At 44.9% G+C, this 13331-nt stretch overlaps 1 protein-coding gene across 2 annotated transcripts in view; it reads left to right on the top strand.

The window, feature by feature from the left end:
- Positions 1-13331, top strand: part of lrriq1 (leucine-rich repeats and IQ motif containing 1) — a 35290-nt gene that overhangs the window by 17494 nt on the left and 4465 nt on the right. For both annotated transcript variants that reach the window (XM_076734023.1, XM_076734022.1), the window contains exons 17-25: positions 565-690; positions 990-1079; positions 2022-2155; positions 2480-2551; positions 2632-2720; positions 3504-3605; positions 8725-8839; positions 10036-10096; positions 10687-10807. In XM_076734023.1, the coding sequence (XP_076590138.1) occupies positions 565-690; positions 990-1079; positions 2022-2155; positions 2480-2551; positions 2632-2720; positions 3504-3605; positions 8725-8839; positions 10036-10096; positions 10687-10807 (910 nt within the window). The remainder of the gene's footprint in view (positions 1-564; positions 691-989; positions 1080-2021; positions 2156-2479; positions 2552-2631; positions 2721-3503; positions 3606-8724; positions 8840-10035; positions 10097-10686; positions 10808-13331) is intronic.

The raw sequence follows: 13331 nt of genomic DNA, 5'->3' as shown, positions 1-13331 counted from the left end.
TCTGAAAACGAACATTTTCACCCGTGAACATTCGTCTTCAGGCCTCATACGTGCTGTGCAGGCTTATTCGGCTAATCCTCTGCATATACGTGTAAGCTGCTGTTCTGAAAAACATGCTACTCAACACTTCTCCCAAATCCCTTTTCAGCACAAAAAGTGTTTGATGGGTCCTTTAGGGCTCTCTAAGGTTGGAGGTGGGGGTGGTGGTCTGGTAGAATAGTGTGTGTGTGTGTGTGTGTGCGTGTGCGTTGGGGGTACAGGGTGATTAATCAGATTCCAAAGAAGTGCGGTAGTAAGAGTTCTAGGATTCCTGCTCGGCTCAACTTGAAGTGAGGTGTGCCCCCCCCAACCCGCTGGGAATTGGAGGATTTAGAGGCACACTGGTGCTCCATTTGTCTCGGAACAGCCCGGAGTCACACAGAGTTCAGACACCAGAACACTCAGCAATTAAAAGAGAGGTTAACATGTTTTATCTCTCTAATGGGACAACACACAATATTTACGTTTGCCTCGTGACTCATGGAGCCTTCTCTACTGTACCATTTCTTCTCTGGGTACCTCCAGGCATTTTGGAGGGGCTGCACTGTGAGGAGGAGGCTCGCATCTGCTCTGGCTGCCGTCACGTGCCCCGACAGCGAAGAGGACGACACCTTTGAGGAGGTGGACGTGGATGAATTTGTCTTAGATGAGGTATGCACACAAGTTCATGTGTTCTTCTCTTTCACGCTTCAGTAATTCCCCAACCCTCGTTCGATCAGACTCACAAACCTGCACAGTGCAAAAATTCATAAATGCATACCTGTGCTTTCCCACACACAGTCCTGCACACATGCATCACATCACAAATCACACCCACAAGTATAACACTAGGATTTTATACATCATCTACTCTATTATATGTTTGCCCCTGAAGGCTCTTGTCTTTCTTGTTCCTCACCTGCCGCTGTCCAGAAATACACATATAAAAAAATGTTTTTCTTTTCAAAAAGGCGGCGCTGGACAAACAATGGACATTGCCGCCTTCTGAGGACTCACTTCCCAGACGTTACACTGTGTCAGAGCAGCTACAGTCTCTGAAGGTAAAGCGACTGTCCCGGGACAGTGTAATATTTTAAAAACCTGGTGGCCTACTGTGAAAGTGGCGAGTGGATTTTGGGAATTACCAGCCCCCTTGTGAAGAGTTATTTTCTTGCCTTGTCCCTTTCTCATCTTGGTTATCGTCCCCTCCAGGATTTGTCTCACTCTCCCTGATTGATCTTTAAATTTATTCTCTTGAAAAACAAGATTATTTCCTGGAGGGCTGAAGGGGGCTCTGCACCAGCAGATGTCATTTTTCACGCTGGCGGACTGTCGTCCTGTTTTTTTTTTCCTTCATTTACCTCTCGTTGGATCTTTTCTTTGGAGCGTGCTCAGCGCTGTACATCATGGTAGTCGGTTTAGGCCAGCTGACGTGGTGCAGCTGCTGTTGTGCTGCCTCAGTGTGTTGACACTGAAGTACACATCAAAGGCGAGGGATGAACAATTTAGCACTTACACAAAGAGAAAATGGCATCTGGAGAGTAATTAAGCTGTTAGTTTGACTTACATATGAGCATTCCTGGAGAGTGAAAGTCTGCTCTGGTTAAATGTGTCAGCCAAATTCCTCAAAAGAAAACATGCACTTGAGTTAAATTTGACTGGACATTATTGTATACATTATATTTCATTTCCCAATCTTTACTGATGACTCTCTGTTGTCTCAACAAAGCTTAAACTGGATTTTTCCATTTAGAGCTCTAGCATTAAAACTTGTGAACACACCTCAAATGAGGATTTCACTTTTTACTCAGGCACATGTAAAGCTTCCTAAGTTAAAATTGAAAATCCAAATTTAAAGAACTGCTCCAGGAAATGGAAAAAGAGTTGTGAATTACACTTGTTGAGAGATTATAAAGACTGCTGTAAATAATTTTGCTGTTAAAAATCTACCTAAATAACATGATAAGAGCTGCTGTTGACACTGATTCATGTATGGATTTCAGCATCCTGAGCCCTTACCTGAACCCTCCCAGTACATACTCCCACCACCACTTGAATGGAGGTCAAAGCAGGCCTGGGTGGCTGGAGAACAGGTGGACTCTACTGGGCAGAGACTTTCACCAGTGAGCTCCAACAGGTAGGACAACCCACAGCCTAATTGCTCATTTACTTTTAGGGACTAAAGCTGTTTTTCCTGTTTTTTTGGCCCTCGTTTTGTACTCATGTGCCCTGTACTTTATGTGTGCTAATCCCACAGCTGCATAACCAATGGGCCACTGAGGACAAAGTTATTAATTGATTGATTATTGAGTCCACTTTGTCCAAATTTCAATCTCAGGTGATGCAGCCTTTAAGCAAAACACTGAAGCCAAATTGTACAACGTTCAGATGTTGTGACAGTGTTACATACAGTATATATGATGGTATACTAATATTTTGGGGACAATATCTGTGATTTCAGAAGCAAATCTCCTGCCTCAGCCTCAGCGGCCAGCGGTCTCTCTGAAAGATCAGAAAGGATTCTGGAGGAATGGTGAATCCCCATCCCCATCTCTGTGTGTTTTGCATTGTTTGGGATTTTCGGTGAGGCATGTTTGTCCTTGTTGTCTCTAGGGGCTTCACTCACCGCCACACGGCTCTTCTAATGCTCAAGAGAGCTCAGAAGATGAAGTCAAAGAAGCAACAGCAGAAGAAACATCAGGGTAAGTGTAGAATAGTAAAGGTCAAGATATGTATTTGAGCTTTATTTTAATTCTATGTACCTTTTTTCTGGCACCTGCATTGTAGCAAAATGCTGAAATATGAAGATTATGAAGACTGATATGGTCAGAAGCTGTCACTGTTTCCTTCTTGAATATCACTCACTGCAGAGAAGGAACTTGGAGGACATAAATCCATTTCCTGAAAGGGAAAAAATCCACTCTAATTTTTGCCTTTTTTCATTCTCGTCTTTGTTTCTTCAACCGTGCTTCGGCTGCAGCAAACCTTTCCACCTCGTGTACGTTAACGAGCCATAACAGACAGCAGAAGCCAGGGCCTGTCGCCTCTTATTGGGCCTTATTTGAGAACCTGCAAAGGAAACAACGATTGCCAAGAAGCCTCTCGACAAGTCGCCCCGTGATGATTTTCATTCCGATTCATTGTAGTGGTTGAGTGCGGCTGCAGTGAAAGGTGACCTCACCTCTGCTCTGCTCCAAGAAACAGTAGTCCCGCCATGGTTATCATGTCACGGTCATGTGCAGTAGAGGGAGGCTGCTCTTTGATCAGAATTGCAAGTGCATGATTCCAATAGCGGGGCTCTTGTCATCTTGCTCCACCGACACACAGGTCTATGTCTGCACTAACTCCTGATGGCGTCTGCCTCAGTGGAACCAGAATGCTGTACTAATATTTTCCGAATGTTTGGTTCTGGTTTTCTGCTTCTAGTTTTTTTTAGGTCTGCCCTGTCCTTCTTTGACCTGCTTGCTTACTCTTACTCTTCCCAGATCCCTCCGTCCACCTGGCCTTGTTCCGAAACTGCAGTTACCAGCTGGGTCCAGTCGAAGCACGGAAAAGGCAAACACAACGCAACAGAAATGCTCTAAAAGGTAGGACTTGCTACGCATTTGGTAACCCTGTCATAACACCTGTGAAAATGACGTCTTTTCCTGAAGAGTCTTTCTTGGTCTGGCATGAGCATCTGTGCAGACCGGAGCTGTACACTTCAAATCAAAGGAAAATATGATTTATTACAAGTTTGTTATTATTATTTTTACAGGTTGGCCAATTATTTCTGTCAAGTAGAGTAATATGGACTCACTAAAGCTGCTGAGATATGGCGACACAGTGCCATCACGATCCTGAAAGTCTGTCATGTTTCTGGAGAAGAAACATCGGCAGTCAGCGATCAGACTTCAAAACAGCACGTACAAAAATAAGATTCAGGTTGTATGAAGAATTTCAGAAATTCTCTTTAAATTTAGATGCACCCGCAGATAACTGTGTACCTTCTCTCTGTAAGTGGTTTCCCATCGCCAAACCGGTTTTAACTTAATACAGATGACAATTTTTTTCCTTCTTTGAGACTTTATTCGTATTGTGATGGATAGTTGAATAATCCTCAAAGGAGTTTCTGAGTTGACTGTTGTGTAAAGTAGTTTTGAAAGTCGAAGGCAGGCGAATGTCTGTGGCCTCCTGCCCTGAGGTGGAGAGATGATTTGGCATTGTGACGTCCACAGCCAGACTTAAAAGGGAGGGAAGAGCGGGAGGGAGGACGGGGGGAGTCGGCTTTTATCATGAGGGCCTGTCTCCATCTTTCCTCTGCACCCCACCCCCGCCCCCACCCACCAGGGTCAAGGCCTCACATCCAGAGAGCACGACACTCGCGGTCATCCAGCAGTCAGACGGACGCTGTAGCAGCAGTGTTTGCCAACAGGCAGCGGAGTGACCGGCCTCTCTTTGGTCCAAGTCCAATGTTGCCATAAGCATGAAATACCCCTTAATTAACTGTGCAGAAATATGATATGTTTGCTTGTCATTTCACGTTTCAGTTTGACAAAAAAAGGACAAATCGTACCTTCAACGTAAGGATGTTTTCTGTTCCACTTTATCTCTTTTGGGTGGATCGCTTTAGTGATTTGTTTGTAGAATAGATGTGAAGCAGTCCCCTTGTTTCCCTTCGATCTGATTCAGTCCTGTGTAGCCAAGAAGCAAGCGAAAACTTATTTTAGTGTTTTCAAAGACTGTGAAGATTTTTTTTGTCATCAGCCAGTTAATTGCCAAACGTACACAATGATGGACCAACAGTCTTACGTATTTGGTTGATGGCAGTTGATTTTTTTCCCACTAATGAACTTTTGGCCAATCATTTATTTGTAACATGAAAAATTGACACTGACACTGGAATCGTGTCTGAGCACAATGCAGCCACGGATAAGCTCTCAGCCAACTGGCAGTGGAGGACTGGCTCCATCCAAATGACCTATTAAATTACAACAATATTTCCAGTTCTGTTTCTTTCCAGTATCCTTATCTCTACTCTCCACCCTTGTCTTGATAATTCATCAAACAGGACTGGTGTTCTTGAGCAATGGAGTGAAGCAGCTACATCAGCTGATAAAATAACGGGGGTCAGTGGTTAGGACATCACCGTTCCCTCTCCCATTCTCACTTTTGTCGTATCCTCGTTCGGTTTTCTGATCAAACTGGGAGGAATCCTGTAAAATGTGTAACTTTAACCAGCTCGGTCGTGCAGGAGACGACTCCTGCTGCCTTTTTACAGGGTGACTGTGCGGCTGTGGCGACGCTGGCGTTGGAGGTGGTGCGTGTCGGGAACTGGCTCGTGGTGCTGTGATCCCGGGTGTCTGTAAACGGGCCAAAACCTCTTGCTCCCCTGGTCCTGACCTGTGGAAGGCGCCCCCTCCTCCGGATCCATCCCCAGTGCCCGGGGCCTAGCCAGCCCAGCCCGGCCCAGCCAGCGCTCCCCGACAGGGGCTAACGTTTCAGGCTTTGAGTCAAGCCCCTTCTGGAGGTGATTAGCCCCAAACCCATGACAGATTCTTTCCAAGATATCCGACGCGGCGTGTTTATTTTATCCGGGCTCTTTGTGTGGATGTGCTGGACATGAGTAAGCCACTTGAAATGGGTATCGGCTTACATACCCAGAGAGGGAGATAGAGAGGGAGAGAATGGAGCAGAGCCACAAGACATTTTCTTTTAAAGGCAAAAAATGTAGAAATACAGTTTACTTTTTTTTTTAGATGGTTTGCATCGTCAAGTGTCTGTGTGCCGCAGATGTCGGAGATGTTGTATGCCTCCAAGCGTTTCTCTTTGTTTCTCCTCTTACTTTCCACCGCCTTCCACTCAACCCCCCTCCCAGCACACACACTCTTCCAAGCTCCTTCTTCCATCCAAACCGAGAGCCAACCCCACCAAACATCCGTCCTCATGTCAGAGGGACATGAGGGTATATATTTTTATTTCAGGCTGGAACCCCTACCTCCTGAGCACTTAACTCGATTTCACACTTCAAGTCATCTACAAAGTCCAACTGAAACGCAATCATCTTGTTTATCATCCTTCATCCAAACTAACTTAATGTCAGACTATTTACCACCATTCATGTGCATTCAATTTCTCCCCCCGTAATCTCAGAGCTTCTATTTATGTCAGACAGTGGAGCTCTCTCTTCATTGTATATGTTTGAGATGCACTGGCACTCGCAGAGACAGACACCAACCTAAAAACACAGAGTTAGGATCCTCAAATTTCAGAGACGCTCTGATCTTCTTCCACTCTGGAAATGCCATGAAAACAGGATTCTTAAAACGGTTTTCATGATGCTACACAACACAACACAAGGTAAGGGTTAGCCTTAACCTAGCTATTTTTAAGTCTTATGGAGCGAGTTTCAAGTCTGTCAGAGTAAGATTTCACCTCGTTTTGTGGCAGATCTAGTACAAGTCTTCATAAGCAAATAGCAAGCCAAGTCTCTGAATGCTAATCATTAATATGGCACAGCTTTCTTTTCACAGCTGTGTTAGCAGAGCTTTTACAGTGTTGACAAAAATTCATTAAGATGCCCACGACTAATGATTAAAGGGTAATTTCAGGTCATATTTGGGCTTTTGTATTGATAGCTTAAACAAATTGAAAGCTGAGCCAAACTTGTAAACAGTAAACGCATCAAATTAAGCTCTTATTGGACTGCTCAAAAGCAGAATCTGACAATCACACCTGCGTTAGGCAGTGATTGACCAGGTGTGCAGAGGTGAAACTGTAGGCGGGGTCTCTCTCAAACTCCCTTTTTGTTTCAGTGCGACGCATCCAGTCCACTGCGGTGGCATCCACCGTTCTTTCCTTTTGCACGGTGTCTTACTTCTCGTCTGTCTCTGTGACAGCAGGCTTCTCTCCTTCAGGCCCACCTTTAGGTGTGGCTAGAGGACATCTCGCACCAGTTTGCTTCAAGCGCACTGAGACCTTGAAGTTCATCCTCTGTGAACGTCTCTTACAGGCTGACAGTGCTTCAGCTTACTTGCTGATTCATCATGCTCACTGTAGTTGTGTGTGTAGTTTCACTGTTCAGTGCGGAGTTATTACCCACATTTCAAATGGTTTACATCTTGTGTTTCTTGTCCTCTCCTGGGCCCACATCTCAATGTGTGTGTCCCAAGGTGACTCACACTGTTCGGGATGCTCACCCACAACAGCAGTCCTGATCCATTGCCTGACCTTGTGTTCTTTGGAGCCTCCAACCTTGTCAAGAAACAAAGTACCAGCATCGTGTCTCCTGCAGACCTGTTTGCTGCAGGCCAAAGTCTCCACCCTCCTCCTCCTCCTCCTCCCAAACTCTCTGGTTTTAAGTCAGAGTCCTCCACTCCTCAGCAGAGACGAGATCACTTAATGTGCTTTAGAGCCCCTCTTAACAGGCGTGACTCCTACAGGCCCCCTCCTGATGTCCTGGAGGAATAGTGGAGGGGGATTCAGGAGACTGGAGGGGGTTGGGGGGGGGTTAGTGAAGAGTTCAGAGGGGAGAAGGGACAGAAAAGTCTCTCCATGCTACTGGAGCGCAACATAAATGTGAACTTTTCTCTTGTTGTCAGTCTTTTATCACCGTACATACTGAAAACATGTTCGCTGCACTACGCAGTCGCCTTCAGGGATGTCAGATTTATTATCAGTCTTGGCAACTTTTGATCCGTCGATCCTGGTTCCTGTGACATGACGTGTATGAAAACTGTGAACAGGCAGTATAGAACCCGTGTTGGGATCAGACAGTACTATAAGAAGTGCAGTGCATGAGCATGTTGCTGTTTTAAAAAACATTTCTCTAAGGGCTTTTCTGGACTGCCTGTGCCCCGTCTGTCTTTCTCTGTATTTTCAGCTTTGGGAAGTGCGAGTAGCCGTTTCCTGGCCTTTGCTGCCCCGGGGGAAGCATCTATCACTTGACATTTTTAGTGGGGCTTCTCAATTAACCCATGAAAACTGTAAAGCTTTTTTTCTCCTTTTTACAGCTCAGCAAAAGCAAGTAAATGGCTTAAATAAATGCATCATTAGTTCCAGCATTGGGCTGTCAAAATTCATTATCAGTTTACACCCATCTACGGCGGCATTACTGTCAGCACAACATAAATGTTTACTTTGAATTACGACCTTATTATGGGATTTCGGCATAACTCGTAAATCAGCAGCCTTTCAGATTTCGCTCTTTAACAAACTGCTGGAGCACTGCTTGGATTCAATTTTACGAAGAACCACAGGCCCCAACAATTGTTGGAAGAAAGCAGATCCTCTCCTGTTGCATCTTTCAGCGACTTTAAATGTATTATAGTAATGCCCCTGACTCCTCCAAACAAATACACCACCTTAAGCCCAAACATAAACACTGGGAGCTTTGACCACTTGATCACTCCCAGTGCTGGAAACCCTGGCCGGCTGTAATTACACTGAAGCATGTCAAACCTTGCTACAGATCGGGCCCGTGAGCTGTTTATTTGTAAAGCTTGTACTTTGTTGAGCATCTGTTAGCACAACTCCTTCGCTGCAGTATTGATTGCGCCTCTTTGTAGAAACACGCAGCCCTCACCCCAACTTTCGCTGATTAGACTCACACTCATCCTTTGCAGCCACTGTCATCAAGAAAGTTACTTAACTGTCAAGAGGAGCTGGAGAAAAAAAAAAAAAAAAAATCGCCCGTGACGTTCATTTGATGTCTTCTGTCGAGTGCAGTTCGCGAGGCCGAGCTGGGTCTTCAGCAGGCGGAGAAGACGGAGCGAGTGAAGCAGGAACGAGCTCAGCAGTGGCTGCACGCCCAGGCGGCTCACTCCGACAGGGACTCAGAGAGGTGAGGCGCTTAGTGTCGCTCATGAGGTGGTGTCGGTGGTGCGCTGTGCAGCTAAAATCGCCTTAAAGGGTCGTTTCACCACATTTCAGCAATCAGTAATAGTAATAGTCATATCACATGCACAGTTTGGCTTGTATACGCTCAGGTTTTGAAATATCTGTCTTTGTGATTTCACAGTGGGGTATGTGGATTATCCAGACCCTTTGCTGGGGAATTTTATTAAAATCAAACATTTCAGTGCTGTCAGCAACACAGATTCACCTCTGTTGTTCTGGGAGGTGGCAGAAATCTCAAAACCTGGGCAAATAAAGCCCAACGCCATTAGAGGTAATATGTTTTTTGTAATTTGTGTAACTGATCCTTTAATGCGCTGCATCCTTTCTCCAGACGTGTCAATATTCTACTTGGAATAATAATTTGTGTGTTATGTTTTTACATTTCTTAAAATGCCATCTCTTCCTTCTCCCTCACTGAATCCAAAATCTGTGAATATGTCAATATTTTAAAAGTTTAACTTCTAAATACAAGATACCTCCCACGTCACTGAAAAGTCTAGTGGTACTTCAAGTTTTCCACATCACCGTTGTGTAAGCTGGACTACGGGGCTGTGATCAGCTTCCAAACTAGCTGTGATGTCACAAACTGATGTTCATATAAAGGCAGATTTAAGGTGAACGCAGAGGAACTTTCCCTCTTCAGCAGATGGATTTGAAAACAGCCCTCTGCTGTCAAACTCTGCACATACATCATTCTGCACAGCGAAGGTCAAACATCCAAGCAAAGTAGCACAAAGTAAAACAAATACTTTGAGTTGATTTGAGTTGAGTTTTTAACAGTGATCGCTGGATTTATTTATTTTGTTTGATTGCCCACACTTGGACTTAATTAGCTAATAATTTTAAGTGTAGTCAAATAAAATAATTTGTACAGTACTGATTTTTTTTTCCATGCTGACACTTCAGTATAAACACTGTGTATTTAAACACATACCAGCAGAGAGTCTGAACATGCAGGCCTGTGCTAAACGCTTCCTTACAAATAGACATTAAGGTTATCATACATGGCATCTGTGTTTATTTTATGATATGTCGGACGTAATTGCATAGAGCTGAAGAGGGGAAACTGCTGAATTGATCTGAAATATGCAGCGCGCTAACAGCCCAAATGTTTGGGCCTCTCTGTTATCTTATCCTCAGCGTGCATTTTTTGCCGGAGATCAGCTCAGACATTCTGAATGGAGGCAGAGTGCAGCTCGTGGTGAGTACGCTCCCCTCCCGTTTTCCCCTGCGCTTCATTCACTTCGCAGAATGACAGTGAATCTTGATTTGAATCTTTTCTGGGGGGCAGTTGGCATGCATATGAAGGCATCCTGTATTTACATTCACCAGTCAGAGCCGCGTCCCCTGCTGTAGGTTCCCTCCCCTGGAGCCTGTCTCATCAGCTTCGGTTTGAGGGAGGCGTGGGGGAGGTGAGCCTGAGGTTCAGCTCCACAGTGACACTTTCAATTGGATCAACTGGATGCAATTTCTTCATTTTACTTGCAGAAATCCCAGTGTCACTTTGGAGCAGTTTGCCCGGACCAGAGAACGATACTGATGCTCGTGAGGTCTTTGAAGTCGGAAACTGCAGGTCTCCCTGTGCCGTTATAGAGCAGTTTGAGTTATGATCACTGGCGGGAGGAGCCGCCCACTCCCTCCCGTTCCTTAGATATGTTCAGACTGCAGAGCCGCCGCTTGTTGAATGTTTTTCAAAATGCTGGACTGCTTGCGTGAGACGTGTCATGTTGGGCCTCAGTGATGTGTGTGTGTGTGTGTGTGTGTGTGTGTTTCTGTGTGTGGTGCGTGCAGGCGGACCCAGGATACGCTGAACGTCTACATCACGCCAGTGGATTGTGGGCCAACAGCAGTTTAGCTGCCCAGCCTTGCAAAGAGAACAATTATCCTCGCAGAAACTCTTTGGGTCATGCAAGTGAGTCGTGTGAACTTCACAGACGCCTTTCTAACCAAAATCAATCTGTTACTGGGAGTTTTTAACTGAACTGCAGTAAATCATTTGTGTCACTGACTCTGTTTTTAACCTTCTCTCACAATCACTGGGAATCCACGTGAACGCTAGTAGAGACATTTACTGCAAAGGCTTAATTTAAAGTTTATCTGGAGAACTTTCCTAGTCAGGCGTCACTAATTCACTCATGGTTGAATATGACATTATACATCCAAACATACACAGATACTGTATTTAGATAGAATGATATATGATATGTACTGCATATGTAACAGTAGGGTTATATAACATATCCAGTATATATTATGCAAATGTGTTATTTATGGATGATTGAACTGACATTTTGAAAAATATGTTTTTGTTTGTGACAGAAAATTCGGCAACAGAAAGTGAACAGTTATATAAAAATACTCTAATTCACAAAGCTGACAGTAATAATAAAGAGCAGTAAATATCCAGAACCAGCTTTATGCAAATTTGAGCTAACGGACACATCAGTATTCCCGTATGTTTGTGATGATAGATGGGTCGAAATCAAACTTTATCTTTGCATCTTTGTATGCACGTGTGTGTGTACCTGTACGTTCAGCGCACGCACAGCTGTTTCTGTGTTCGCATCCATGGACTTTGGGTCACACAGACCTGAGCGCACCAAGCCAGGGATAAAGGCTGCTGCTTATTCAGCCTAGACTGAATCCACCGGTCGGCTGCTTCGGGAGGGGAGGGGAGCCACAAGGTCGGGCCGGGGACAGAGTGCCGCGAATTTCTCCCCTGACAGGAAACGGGCAGAAAGAGAAAAAAAAAATCAGCCCTTTCAGCGAAGAATGACTGGCCCTTCTGTCAGGAGACGTAGGGCTCAGGAGTTTGAATGACAAAGATACCACTGACAGGCTGAAAGCAGATGACCACATTAAACAAGCCCAGGAATCCGAGTGAAGGAGAGCCCTGTCCCCGTTAACGAAGCCAAATTGGATTCCGATGATGATTTCAGAATGATCTCCACGAGGTGCAGCAGCAGGAGCGAGCGTCGTCAGGCTAAGCAGAAAGACCGCTGTTCTCCTCAGGAGGACGGCCGGGGGAAAGAAAGCCTCTTTGTCTGCGCCGATGAAAACGCCACTTATCGAAATTGTCTGGGACAAATTGAAATATGAATGTATGTGTAAGGCAAGAGCATTTCTCAAAAAGCCAATTAGATAAATCATAAACTTGGAGAGGACATCTAATGGCCCCTGTGCTACACCATCAAAAACTCAGCGTATCAGAGGAAAGGGTTATTTGGGTGAAATTGGGGAATCGGGAAATAAGAATGCAGCTTCTTTAACAAAAATCTTTTGATAGTCAAGTCAAATTAACAGAAGGCAAACTTTATGTATCAGAGAGCCGTACGTCCTTTGTGGCGTTCATACATCAAAGTGAAGGTTAAAGTGAGAAGGTTCACTTAGTTTGCCAGAGCAGTAAAGACTACATAAATACTCTATAACCTACTCTATAACCTACTGCAACGCGATACTCACCACTTGCTGGGACGCTGCCATAAAACGCGTTTCCAGGCTCACAAAATATTTTCATTACGTGCGCAGAGGAAACCACTTAAGTTGCATATCTGCTCCCTCAATTCTGTCCGCTGCTCAGCTCTAATAGGAGTAAAATGATCGAAAACAATTTGTTTGGTCACAGCGGTTGGGTCAGATGTGCGGCCATTTGTTTATCTCTGTACATTCAATAGCTCCACTGCACTACTTGCATTGAAATTGGCAACATGTGCGTCAGGTTTTGCGTTCTGTTTTTGATTTGGGACAGATAATTGGACAAAAGTCTTTAATAAACTAAATTCAGCCACCAAAGCCGGCCTAACATTTCTGAAAATAAACACAAAAAGACCGTGGTGGTTTATCTCTAAACTACATTACACAAACCACAAAGAGAGGAAAATCACAGCGTTACACTACGGACATGACTTAAATCAAAAAGTAGGATTAGGTACGACTTGTGAGTGGATGGATATTCTATACAGCGTGCCAGCTGTGCAGACATTTGGAGCTGGGTCAGTACCTGCGATGCATCCCAGGCCCCCCACCTCCTCCAGAGCCCTCCCCGCTGTTCGGCTCCCTGTGTGGGGCGGCCGTGGAGACTGCAGGCCTGGGCTCTACACGTGGAACGCATCATGCCCGGTAGAAGCGCTGCCTTTGTTCTGTGTGTTTGAAAGGCTTTGTGCTGATCCCCAGGTGAAATGGAAGGGCCTCCGACGCAGAGGGCAGTGCTGCTGGGAGACGCGGCACACAAACACGAGACTTACCTGCTCAGATTTACGTCTTCACAGAGAGATTTAAGGCGGTGTTGTCTTCAGTGTTGTCAGACGAGGGTTAAAATTGTGTCTTATAGTGATAAGTTCCAGTAAAAGCCTGCTTATTGTCATTTAATATAAAAGAGTAAATAGTCAACCTTCACCTCATTCATTAAAATGAATTATATTTCCTGATAGGACTTT

The sequence above is a fragment of the Chaetodon auriga genome, chromosome 6 (assembly GCF_051107435.1).
Source record: "Chaetodon auriga isolate fChaAug3 chromosome 6, fChaAug3.hap1, whole genome shotgun sequence".
Classification (NCBI taxonomy): Eukaryota; Metazoa; Chordata; class Actinopteri; order Chaetodontiformes; family Chaetodontidae; genus Chaetodon; species Chaetodon auriga.
This window is presented reverse-complemented; position numbering and strand designations above follow the sequence as displayed.